At 48.2% G+C, this 12,841-nt stretch overlaps 1 protein-coding gene across 1 annotated transcript in view; it reads right to left on the bottom strand.

The window, feature by feature from the left end:
* The window catches only part of ARHGEF3 (Rho guanine nucleotide exchange factor 3), a gene marked incomplete at its 5' end in the record, with an annotated part of 148,650 nt that extends 137,219 nt beyond the window's left edge, over positions 1 to 11,431 (bottom strand). Inside the window, one exon of the mRNA XM_081105969.1 lies at positions 11,366 to 11,431. Coding sequence (XP_080962095.1) covers positions 11,366 to 11,416 — 51 coding nt within the window. The remainder of the gene's footprint in view (positions 1 to 11,365) is intronic.
* Positions 11,432 to 12,841: the final 1,410 nt, after the last annotated feature.

Below are 12,841 nucleotides of genomic sequence, written 5' to 3'. Positions count from 1 at the left end.
CAATTTGCCTCAAAGTCACCTATTGCAACAACCCCATCCCTAGGTGATACTTTTAAAACACAAGGTTGGTGCTCAGGTCCCAGCAAGGCCCAGTGCACGGCACAAAGAAAGTGACCACAAATGTGTACTGAACGAATGGACAGAGGCACCTTCTCTGGATAACTTTTGAGGACTCAAGGCTAATGCCAGAAAGACCAATGGTCAATGACAGAGAACGGAAAATGCAAGGGATTGGGAGAAGAAAGAAAAGAGGTAAAAAGGAGAGTGAGCAAGGGAGAGAGTACATACATGCATACGTACACACAGTGGGGGCTTGTTATTCGCGGTGGTTAAGTTCTATAAGTCTCTGTGAGCAATAAGTTAGTGAATGCTGAACTACTGCTCCTAGAGGAAATACGGGGGTAAGTTCCTGCCACCCTCTGGTCACAATATTTCCATCAACCATTTCAAGACATGTGTCTGGTTGTGTGTGTGTTTATTTAATGTATATTTTTGATTCATTAACTTTGAACTCATGGCCCATAGCAAGTTATAGAACTTGCACCAGAAGGCAGCCCATCTACCAGGTGTACTTGCTCTGTGAGGAAACCCCGCAGCCTCCCGCGCCCAGGAACCCTGGGCAGCGTGGCAGCACTGCAGTCAGGGGCATTGTAAACAGTGCAGTTAACCAAAAACACAAAAATGAGAAAAGCATGGCACCGAACAGACCATGAAAAAGAAGATACGTGCTTACAGTATGAGAAGTGGAACAAGAAGGCAGTGTTGCCTGGTCAGCCCTCAGCTGGGAAGGTGCATGTCAGGTGACTCAAATGTTCACTGCTCTGTTCCTGTGCGTGAATGGCTGCAAAAGCGCTGTGAGTACTGATTTGGGGTTTACAAATAAATTTCCGTAAGTAGGCAAATACAGAATCTGTGAATACTGAGCACTGACATATGCATGTATATTTATATGAGTGTGTGTGTGAGTGAGTGTGTGTGTGTGTGTGTGTGTGTGTACAATTCAGAGCTTAGTATCTTATGCTCCAAGGTGGGGAGTGATGGTGGGGTAGGGGCTAAAACAGCGAGATGCTATTTCACACCCACCGGATTGGCAACATTTAGAAGTGGGATAATTCTAGGGGCTGGAGAAATGGGGACTCTCATGCAGGGCTGGAGGGAGGGTCCAGGTGAGAGCGCAACCTGCCATCATCCAGCCAAGCTGAAGATGCATGTGCCTTGCTGCCCAGCACTCCGCTTGTAGAGAGACACTCTAGGGCAGTGATGGCGAACCTATGACATGCGTGTCAGAGATGACACGCGAACTCGTTTTTTGGTTGATTTTTCTTTGTTAAATGGCATTTAAATATATAAAATAAATATCAAAAATATAAGTCTTTGTTTTACTATGGTTGCAAATATCAAAAAATGTCTATATGTGACATGGCACCAGAGTTAAGTTAGGGTTTTTCAAAATGCTGACACGCCGAGCTCAAAAGGTTCGCCATCACTGCTCTAGGGCAACTCCTGCATGTGGCTGGAGGTGGCGTGTGCATGGGTGTTCAGGACGTTAATAACAGCAAAGGACTGAAATAACAGACGTGTCTATTAGTGCAGAAATAGGGCACAGGGCATGCACTGACATTCCCACCAATCAAACCGATCCATCCATCCAGCTTCCCGTCACACATACCTGCCCACACCATCTCGTTGCACTCAGACACATAAGGCACACTCCTGCTCCGGCACTGCCACTCATGCCTGCTCCCCGACGCACGCTGGGATAGCTGCATTTGCTCCCCGGCAGTTTCTTTTGATCCAACCAGAATTACAAGCACACAGGACCTCTTTGCCTCTAGACCAATAGTTCTCAAATTTTTTTTTTGTTTTAATCTCAGGACATCTCTATACTTTTAAAAGTCATTGCGCTCCAAGAGCTTTTGTTTATGTGATTTATATCAATATTTGCAGTATTAGAAAATAAAATTAAGAAATTAAAAAAAAAATGTTTTTCCAAAAAGAATCGTTACTTCCTTTTTAAAAAAATCCTGACCTGAGGACGTGTGTGTGTGTGTGTGTGTGTGTGTGTGTGTGTGTTTATGAATTTAGAGAACAGAAGAGAGAGAGAGAAACACTAACTGGTTGCCTCCCATACATGTTCCGACCCAGGATCGAACTTGCAACCTGGGTATATGTCCTGCTCGGGAATCAAACCCGTGATGACACTCCAACCAACCAAGCCACACGGGCTAGGGCCATTATTACTTTTACTAGTGACCCAGTGCATGGATTCATGCACATTGAAAGGAAATTAATTAGAAGGTGGCCAGCAAGGCAGGACTGGGCAAGACGGGCCAGGCATGCCCTGAAGCCAACCTCCTTCAGTCCCTCCCCAGCATCTGCGGAGTGAGTGGGGTCCCTCTGGCAGGTGGGGTCCCTTGGCCTGGCCTGCAGGGATCAAGGGGTCCCAGAGAACAAGAGGGCACTCTTGCAAAGTTGCTATCATACAGGATGTGGCACACAAATGCAAGTGTACAGTAAACCAGATTCGGGCCGATAGTGCCCCAGCAACAACATAACCCCCGGCCAAAGGTAGAATTGTGCGGGCCCCACGAGGAATCAGGCTCCTTCCTCTCTGGTTTCAGAGTGTGTCACCCGAGAACCACCACTGCCAAGTCACTGCAGCTCGGCAGCAAGCATCTGCCCCCTGGTGGTCAGTGTGCGTCATAGCAACCGGTTGGACAGGAGGAGGGACACTTAGCATATTAGCCTTTTATAGTATAGACTAAAGGCCCAGTGCACAAAAATTTGTGCATTTGGGGGGGAAGGGGGCCCCTCAGACCGGCCTGTGCCCTTTCACAGTCTGGGACCCCTCGGGAGATAACGCCCTGCTGGCTTAGGCCTGCTCCTGGGTGGCAGAGGGCAGGCCCAATCCCTAGGTGCAGCCCCTGGTCGGGCTCAGAGCATGGCCGATTGGGGAGTTGGGGCGCCTTCCCCTGTCATGCACAGAGCAGGGCAGATTGGGAGGTTGCGATGCCACCCTCAGTCATGCTCAGGGTAGGGCCGATTGGGGGGTTGGGGCACCGCCCCCTGTCACACTCAAGGCAGGGTCGATGGGGAGGTTGCGGCGCCACCCCCTGTCACGCACAGAGCAGGGCCCATCAGGGGGGTTGGGGCTCCGTACCCCGTCACACACAGAGCAGGGTCAATCAGGGGGTTGGGGAGCTCCCCCCTGTCATGCACAGAGCAGGGCCGATCAGGGGGTTGAGGAGCTCCCCCCTGTCACTCACAGAGCAGGGCCAATCAGGGGGTTGAGGCGCCGCTCCCTGTCACACACAGAGCCGCAGGGCGATCAGGGGGTTGGGGAGCTCCCCCCTATCTGGCATAGAGCAGGGCTGATCAGGGGGTTGGGGCACCTTCCCCTGTCATGAACAGAGCAGGGCAGATAGGGAGGTTGTGGCCCCGCCCCCTGTCACACACAGAGCCACGGGGCGATCAGGGGGTTTGGGCGCTGCCCCCTGTCACGCTGATCCCGGTGCCAGGAGGCCTCTCGGCTCCGCTGATCCCAGTGCTGGGAGACATATTACCCTTTTACTATATAGGATAGAGGCCTGGTGCATGGGTGGGGCTGGCTGGTTTTCCCTGAAGGCTGTCCTGGATCAGGGTGCGGGTCCCCACTGGGGTGCCTGGCCAGCCTGGGTGAGGGGATGATGGCTGTTTGCAGCTGGTCACACACCCTTCAGGGTGGGGGTCCCCACTGAGGTGCCTGGCTAGTCTGGGTTAGGGACTGAGGGCTGTTTTCAGGCCGACTGAATCTCCCAACTGCTCCTTTTTTTCTTTTTCTTTTTTTTATTCTGGGCCCGGTTTAGCTCTGGCTCCAGCTCAGGCTTCTGCTGCTGAAAGAAGGTATCTGGTTTGTTTCGGTTCTATAATCGAAACACTGTATAACTCCAGCTCTAAGATCCCAGCCTCGCTGAAAGCAGGTTTCTGGGGTTTTGTTTAGCTTCTATATTCGTTACAATGTTTCTTAAACTGCAGGCTCAGAGGCTGGCAAAGCAGGCGGGGAGTGTTGGTTTCCTCCGTCACTGAAGCAAGCAAGCCTCATGTTAGTTTCAAGCTGCCTGGCTGCCGGCCGCCATCTTGGCTGGCAGTTAATTTGTATATCTCGCCAATTAGCCAATGGGAAGGGTAGCGGTCGTACGCCAATTACCATGTTTCTCTTTTATTAGATAGGATAGATAGATAGATAGATAGATAGATAGATAGATAGATAGATAATAGCCCCTTATATCCTTAGGCTTTCTTGCCAGATGCCTTTGGAGCAGGTACTTTCTGGGCTGGAGCTTTCGGACCCTTCTGAGCTTTTGGAGGTGCTGCCTTCTGGCCTGCAGCTTGCTGGGCAGGAACCTTCTGGGCTGCAGCCTTCTTGCCTACAGCGCTCACCTTTGCTGCTGGAACCTTTGCAGTAGCAGCACTATTAGCAGCAGGTGCTTTCTGGGAGAAGCTTTCAGGAGAGCTGCCTTTTGAAGCTTCCTAACTTGAAGCCTGACTATTCACTTCCTTATTTTCTTGGCCTTCATGACTTTGTAATGAACAAAACCTGTCTTCTTGGCTTTTTCCCTGGCTTCAATCTTCCTGGCCCACCTCGTGGCTGCCCGCTTTGTACTGATATCTGCCTTCTGCCAGGCTTATCAAACATTCTTCTAGCGGGCACTGCGTGGGAACCTTTCACAATCCAGCCCAAAGGTCACCTCCTCTAGGAAGCCCTCTCGATTCACCCTTCCCTTGGAGTTTTCTCTATGTATGTTTTAGATATTTATTTTTTGAGCAGATAATTCAAGTGACTGAAATTCCAAAATCTGTCATTGTACGGTATATCCTTAGGAGGCACCACTGTGATCCGTTTCTTTTACATCTGTCCAGAGCTGCTCTAGACAAAAATAAGTCGTTTCTTTAACCCAGTGGCATCATACCACATGCACTACATGCACTGCTCAACACTATACAGTGGGGCCTTGACTTACGAGTTTAATTAGTTCCGTGACGGAACTTGTAACTCAAATTACTCATATGTCAAATCAATTTTCACCATTACAATGAATTGAATGCTGGGCTGATGTTATGGCGTTCACTGTGACGTTCGCTGCGCCAACTAGCGGTGGGGTATCTGAAGCTGGCTCGTAACCCGAATTTAAGCTCGCAACTCAAAGCAAAAAATTGGCCGAGAGACGGCTCGTATCTCGAAAAACTCGTTAGTCAAGACACTCGTAAGTCAAGGCTCCACTGTACCCTGGACAGCCTTCCGCACCATCAAATAAATATTGGCTTCACATTTTACAACAGCTGCAAAGTGCATTTTAAAAATGTACCATAACTTATTTAACTAGTCCCCTAATGACTAGCTGTGTATGTGGTTTCCAATCTTTTGCTGCAGCAAAAATCCTTCTACATAAGTTACTCTACACACATAAAAAGCTGCAATGTTCAGGATGGAACTGCTGGGCCAAAGGCAATGTACATTTGTAATTTTCACAAACATTGCCAAATTGCCCTCCCTTGATAAAGGCCATTCTAACTTATTCTCCTACTGGCCATGCGTGAAAGGTCCTGTTACCCATGCCAAACAGTGTTATCAAACTGTTTAATCTCTGCCAATGTGGTAAATGAAAAACAATACTTTGATCAAGTTTAATGAGTAATTAGTATTTTGCTAGTACGACCAAATCTCTAGAGTCACACTGTCCAATATGATAGCTATGAGATGCATGTAGCTGTTTAGATTTAAGTGGTTTCCGTAGGAGACAATGCAGATATAAAATATTACCATCATCATAGTTCTGCTGGATGCTGCTGCTCTAGACCTGCACTCTCCAGAGGCTACTGTGAGCCACGTGTACCGAGCACTTGAAATGTGGAAAGTGAACTCAGAGGTGTTCAAACGTTATTGACACACACTTGATTTTGAAAACTTAGTATGAAAAAGAAAGTAAAATGTCCTCTTAGTAAATGTTTTTATTAGCAGGGATCTCACTTTATTTTTTAAAACCTTTTGTTGGAGAGAGAGAGAGAGAGAGAGAGAGAGAGAGAGAGAGAGAAACAGCAATCAGTTGCCTCCCATAAGCTCCCGGGTATGTGCCCTGACTGGGAATCGCACCCACCACCACCTTTTGGTGCATGGGATGATGCTCCAACCACCTGAGCCACTGATGGCCAGGGCCTTAATAATTTTTATACTGATCACATGTTGAAATGCTAGTATTTGGATGCATGTATTGGGTTAAATGCATCATTAAAATTAATTTCGTGTATTTTAAGGTGGCTACTAGGAAAGTTAAAATGACATCTATGGCATGTGTTCTTTCAGAGGGCACAGTGTTCTGCTGTTGAGACCCGGATTTTAGCATTCTTCTTTTTACACAGAAGTGTAGCTAACTAACTACTATTGCTACAAAGAAGAACAGATTCACCGGACTCTTTTTTTCCTCCTCGTCCTTCCCTGTGCCATGCAGACAGGGTGGCACAAGCGGAGAAAGGGCGGCGATGATCCTGATGATGAAATATCAGCCCTGAAACAAACCAGTACACTTCCCACCTGGGCGGCCCCAGCAGGAACCAGGGGCACTGCTGACCCTGAGCAGGGACTGATTTCCTGGCTGCTGCTGAAACAATGCACCCGAGAACAAAGTGCCTTCGAAACTAAGAATAGAAGAATGGCTCCAAATAAGAGTTCCAGGACGGTGCAGGAACCAACCCCTCCCCTGCCGCCTTCCACCCTTGGCTTGACCTGACCCCCTGGCTTGACAAATGTCCCTCCCTGTCTCCGCCCAACCGTCCCGCACTCTCAGCAGTCTGTACACACAGCTCTGGGTGAGGGCTGAGGGACAAAGTGGAAGAGATGACAAGGGCTCTGCCCTAAAGGACCCACACCACAATGGTCCTACAGTGGAGACTTGGCATTTATGTCAGCCATGTCTTTGCAATGTGAGCCATGAAACTGATAGGTCAGAATGAAGACCGTTTTTTTAACCAGGTACTGGTAGAATGAAACCTAATTGTATCTGAGCATAAGTCATCTGCTTGGAGGAAAATATTATTATTATTATTATCATTATTATTATTACTATTAACAGTTGTGTGCCTTTGGGCAAGTGAATTAATCACTACAGGTCTCCGTTTTATTGTCTACTTAGAGGCCCAGTGCACGAATTCGTTCATGGGTAGGGTCTGGCCAGGGGGAGGGGTCGCGGGTGGTTGGAGGGCCAGCCCTGCCCCTGATTGGGGTGGGGGGTCCAACTGGGGGCGGGGCCGGCCAGGGGGAAGGGCCGTAGGCAGTTGGCCGGCCAGCCCCGCCCCCTGGTCGAACTCCTGGTTGAACTCCTGGTCAAACTCCCGGTCAAGGGGACAATTTGCATATTAGCCTTTTATTAGATAGGATAACATGAGCATAAAAATAAATACTTGTTATTTTTTGCCACTGAGTTTGGGGTGGTTGTTGCTCAGCAAAAGTGGGCTGAGACAATCTCCTTTACCCTCATCCAGAGATTGCAGGCAAAGAGTGGCTTTGGCTTCTCTTCTCATTAAGGTGGGATTTCAGCAATTGGGTCATTCCGTGGCTCTCTCCATTCCATTTTCTCTGGGCTGGTAAAGTCCCACTCAAAGAAGACAGCAGGCGCAATCAACACCCATATTTTGGCCATCTTGGTACCTGGCACTGAGTCATGCACCAAGCTGGTTCTCAGGCAGTGTTTGATGGGTGAAAGGATCGGCGCTGTTCGTCTGGTGGGATGAGCACTGTCAAAATCACCAGCAGCAGCAACCTGGCCTCAGGCACTCAGAGCCACTGGCTCCACCGTCCCCAAAGTGTGGGAAGTGGACGTACTGGTGACACACTATCATGTCAGACCACATGCTGTAGACCTGGGTGCATCTACTACGATGTGTTTTAGGGAACACATTATAGTGTTTAGGAACGTCAGGATTATTATTGCTGAAGATCAGCCCAAGTTAAAAAACAAGTAGCGAATTTAAAGAAAAACAGTAAGTAAAAGATAACAGTACGAGTGGTATGTGGATATGGGAAACATGACTGAAGTTTAGGAAACACTGACCCATATCAAGTCTCATTTCCCTACAAATCACAATCATAATCATAGCTGGCAGTTTTTGAGCACTGACAAGATGCACTAGCTTTAAGGGTTTCACAGATATTTTATAAACTCCTAGTGTCTGAGGCGGATACTAGCGTCATTTCCATTTTGCAGGGAAGGTACCTGAGGCCCAAGGGGTAAGGAACTTCACGACGTCAAGTGGCAGTGAGGATCAGAACCCCGACTGTCACCCTCCACAATCCACGTTCTTAACAGCCACACCTCTACTGGAGAATCTGGCACCCAGGGAAGGTCAGCGCTGCCCAAGGTGAACCCCAACACCTAGAACTTGAACCCCAAACTCCTGATTCCCAGCCAGTGCTCCATGAGGAGCACTTTGGCGAGAGCATTTGGAGCTTGTGGCAGTGGCTGCGTGGGGTCTGCAAGGAACAAGGGAGAGAGGCGGTAAACTCCCCCAGCAAGACGCGGAAGGGAAAAGATGGGGACATAAACCCGCCGAACAGGCAGGTGCTCGAGGCGTGAGAAGCTAGAATATGGACAAACTTATTCGGGGCGGACGGAGCGAAGGGGCTGCTTTCTGAGCTCTCCCCACGGGACCCACGCTCAGAGCAGCATCGGGAGCTGGTTTCCCTGAGTGACAGCCACACAGTCTATATTTAGGTCCTAGAGTCACTCATTGTTTCTGTCCTGGTGGACACTCGGGGTCAGCACCCTGACCTCGCCCCCTCCGAGTCACCTCTGAGTGTTTCATCAAGAGAGGCCTTTTTAGGATCTGGTTTGAATCAACTTCCCCTTCGCGGCTCCCACTTGGCGTTCTGGGAAAGCTGTAAAAACACGGCTGGAATCGGCACTTTAAAACGAAGCACTGGCCTTCTGTGGACTATGCTGCTTCCTTCCCTCCACAAAATCAAACTACATCCTTACCGTAGGATAGGAGGTGTCTCACCGCCCTGTTGTTGCTAAGCCCTTACGCACACACGAAGAATTCTTTTTTTCTGGTAGCAACCAACACATTTTGTGGTCAGTAAGACCTGGGACATAAATCACTTTTGCTGAGTACTGACTCTGTGCTAGGCACCATCAGGAGTCATTTCATTTACCCCTCATGGCAATCCTAAAGGTAGACACTATTATTACCATTTTACGGAGGAGGAAACAGATTCACAGAGGTTTGATAACACACATAGGATTGCATGGCTACTAAGAGACAAAGCTGGGACTCGGACCTAAATCTCTGTGGTTTAAAAGCCAGGCCCTTCACCATCACACTCTATCATTTTTCTACAGATACAGAACCAGCGTGGCCAAATCTCGGAGGATGAATGCATGAGATCTGTAAAGGGCTTCTCCGCGCCCTTACTCACCCTCCACATCCAATTACCAAGTGTCCCTCCCACATCCAGCCCAATTCCTCCAGTCCTTTCCTGGAGACTCTCAGAGCCAAGAAATAAAAAATTCATTTAATAATATTTTCAAGAGCAGAATAAAGGTCAGTAGCTAGCCAGACAATTACATTTTGAGTTCCAGTGATATTCTTGGGAAACGTGCACTTAAAAGCACTCATTAAATCATTTGACTTTGAAATAGGGAAGATATGAGAACTATATTTTACTTTTTGGACAAGATATCTGCATACCTAAGATTCATATCAGAGCTAAAATGATTTAGAGACATGTCCGTTTGAGAGGTGGGGAAACTGAGTCCGGAGAAGGTGGTGACGTGTCACCAAGACCTCTTATGTCGGTGTTAATTGGACCATGGCAAACATCCACCAGAATAGGCTGATCTGCCAAAGTACTGAAAAGTAAAGTGTCACTGGAGATGCTGTGTGTGACAGATGTGGGAAGGGGCCCATCATTAAAACCATCATGTAGCGTGCAATGGCTAAGAGTGTCATTTCTGGATCCCTTCTGCCTGAATTTGAAGTCTGACCCCCTACTGACCAGCTAGGTGACCTTGGGCAAATTAAATTACTTGTCTTCTCTAAGCCTCAGTTTTACCATCTGCAAAATGGTAATGATACTAATAGCCAAACCCCACAGTGCTATAAGAATGTCATGAGCTAACGCGAATAAAGTGCTTAGTAACGTGAAAAGTATCTAATTACACGTTAGCTATTATTGTACTATTTCCTAGCACTGTTGCACTGAAATGTGGTAAATCATTTTAAATGTTGTCCATTTACATATCTCAAAGGCTCAAAAGTTATTCTTTATCAGGTGAGCAAATAGCTAGGTGAGATGGGAAAGAAGATAAACAATGAAACCACCCAAATCACATGAAAAGACTAAAAAAGTCATTCTATTTTGGGTGAGCAAATAGCTTGGTGAGTGAGATGGGAATGAAGATATGCAATGAGACCACCCAAATCACATGAAAAGACTAAAAAACATAAAAATGTATGTCTATAATGGTCATGCACAAAAGAGTTGGAATTAGTATTACAATTCTGAGAGGAACAGAAAAAGCAATGGGCATTTCCTTTAGAATACAGTTTTGGCTTCTCCAAAGCTTTAATTCTCACCCACAAACAAACAAACAAATGAATAAAAGGGGCAGAGAGAGTAAGCCTCAGGGCTCCTAATCAGCCCATAGAAATCGAGCGTTTTCAGCCTCTCCTGAAATAACCCACGCCAGGCACCCACACTCCTGATGGGAACACCAGCGCGTCAGAGTCTCCGCTGATATTATCTGACTTCATCTTCCTGATGATGAATATATTCAAAACACCAGGATAACTTTAAGGAAACCTACAAAAAAAGGTTGCTCCGAGCAGGATGAACTCCCAAAACTGAGTTCGGCCATCTTCCAACGCAAAGAAGAGAAGATCTTGGAAATCCACTTTGTGATCCAAACAAACAAAACAGAAGGCAGATACATCCTTCCTTCTTCCCCATTAACTGAAAACAGGTCTCATAAAAATTAATATACCAGCCTCGTGGGGCGAAGCGTGAAAGGCCCACCTCCCCTTGCTCTCCTCCAATCACAGATGCTCAAGGACACGCTGACACCTGGGCGCTCCGCTTAACTCACCATCCCCACCAAGCTCAACCAGTTGTGGTCTTAAACTCAACCACACACTCTTTTCTGATTCAGACTAAAGTGAGGCAGAAGTCTGCCTCCACCACTCCAGGTGTTTTTAACAGCAGCTTCCTCCTCAGTTTCTTGGGAGAGAAAAAGACAGCTGTGCCCCCCTACACCTCAGCTCCTGGCACCGCTCAGCCAGGCCTGGGTGGGCGTTGGGAGCTGGTCCAGCCCCAGCTCAGCTGCAGGGAGCTTACCTGAGCTCGGACAAAGAAGCAACACCACACCATGGGGCGCTCCGACCTCATCCACGCGGGAGTCCCCCGCCCCTCGCTGTGGCGGAGCCCTGCGGACGGGATACTCCAAGCAGAGTAGAGCATGGTTTCCCTGAAGGAACTCCTCCCCCTACTTGGGCTGCATGACAGGAAGTGACAGGGGCGATCAGTTACAAGTGTCAGGAGCTGAGAACCACACCAGCCAAGAGCTCCGGCGGTTTCTTCGCCCGCTGCCTCTGCGGCTGCTGCTTCTTCGGAGCACCCTAGCTTTGGGCATTCAAAGGGACACAAGAAATTCGGTTCCTGGCTGACAATCCCAGCCTGTAAGAAAGAAACCATGTTCCCTGGGTCCCCACCTAAAGCCACGCTGGGCATTTTGGCAGCTCTGAAGGGTGAGCTGCTAGGACATCCTGCCCCCACTCTGCAGCTTTGCAGACCAAACGCTGGGTGAAGTGAAGAGAGAAGGAGCGCTGGGAGGAGAGTTTGGGGTATTCAAAGAGAAATCAATAGCCCACGTGAACTTCACCCCAAAGTTGGAGGCCCTGCCTGGACACAGAGCCCACACTGAGTCCCAATTTCACAACAACTCAGTACATGAGAGCGGTGGTAAGCACCGCACCATCCGCTGCTTTCTTTTTTTCTTAAGCAAATGTTCTCCTCAGAGCTTCTTCAAAACAGCTGCTTCTGGAAACCTCCCTTTCAGCTTTTGACATGGATGACAAGAGGCCTGACTGCTCTTCTCCGAGTTATTATGGAAATAACTCTTGGCTGGCGTTTCTCATTTGATGAGCTGGGGACCTCACCAGACTGAACACCTTGCCCCAGTTCCCAGCCTTTTACAAAACCCAGATTCTCTGGGTGAGAAAGGCGGTTTCACAGTGAACTACAAGGTTTCAGATGAAAACTATGTCCATTCATCCCCTCTCCGCAAACAAATCGACACCCTCGCCCTGCATCGTGGCGGTGAGCCTCAAGCCCAAGGAGGCATCGCTCCAGTGTAGTTTTCAATTTTTTATCTTTATTTTTCAGTTCCCTAAGGAGGTAATATTTGAATCACAAAAATCTTTTTTTTTCTTTGATTTTTAAAAAGGAAGGGAGAGGGAGGGGGGGAGGGGAGAGAGAGAGAGAGAGAGATTGAGAGAGAGAGAGAAGCATCAATGTGAGAGCGAAACACTGATGATTGGCTGCACGCCCCAGACCTGGGAATCAAGCCCACAGCATGGGCCTATGCCCTGACTAGGAATCGAACCAGCAATCCCTTTGTGTAGGCGATGACGCCAAACCAACAGCCACACTGGCCAGGGCGCAAAATTCTTTCTAATTGCAACTTCAGGCTGCAAAGATTTATCCCAGAGTTTCCCAAGGCATCCTTATAAAGACAGACTTTTTAAGAGCTTTTACCTATCTTAGCCCTGAGTAAAGTGGGGAGCCCAATGAAGAAAGAGGGTTCATTTGAAC

Source organism: Myotis nattereri, assembly GCF_964212035.1.
Source record: "Myotis nattereri genome assembly, chromosome: 14".
In the NCBI taxonomy this organism is placed as follows: domain Eukaryota; kingdom Metazoa; phylum Chordata; class Mammalia; order Chiroptera; family Vespertilionidae; genus Myotis; species Myotis nattereri.
Note: the sequence above shows the minus strand (reverse complement) of the source record. Positions and strands in the feature narration are given on the sequence as shown.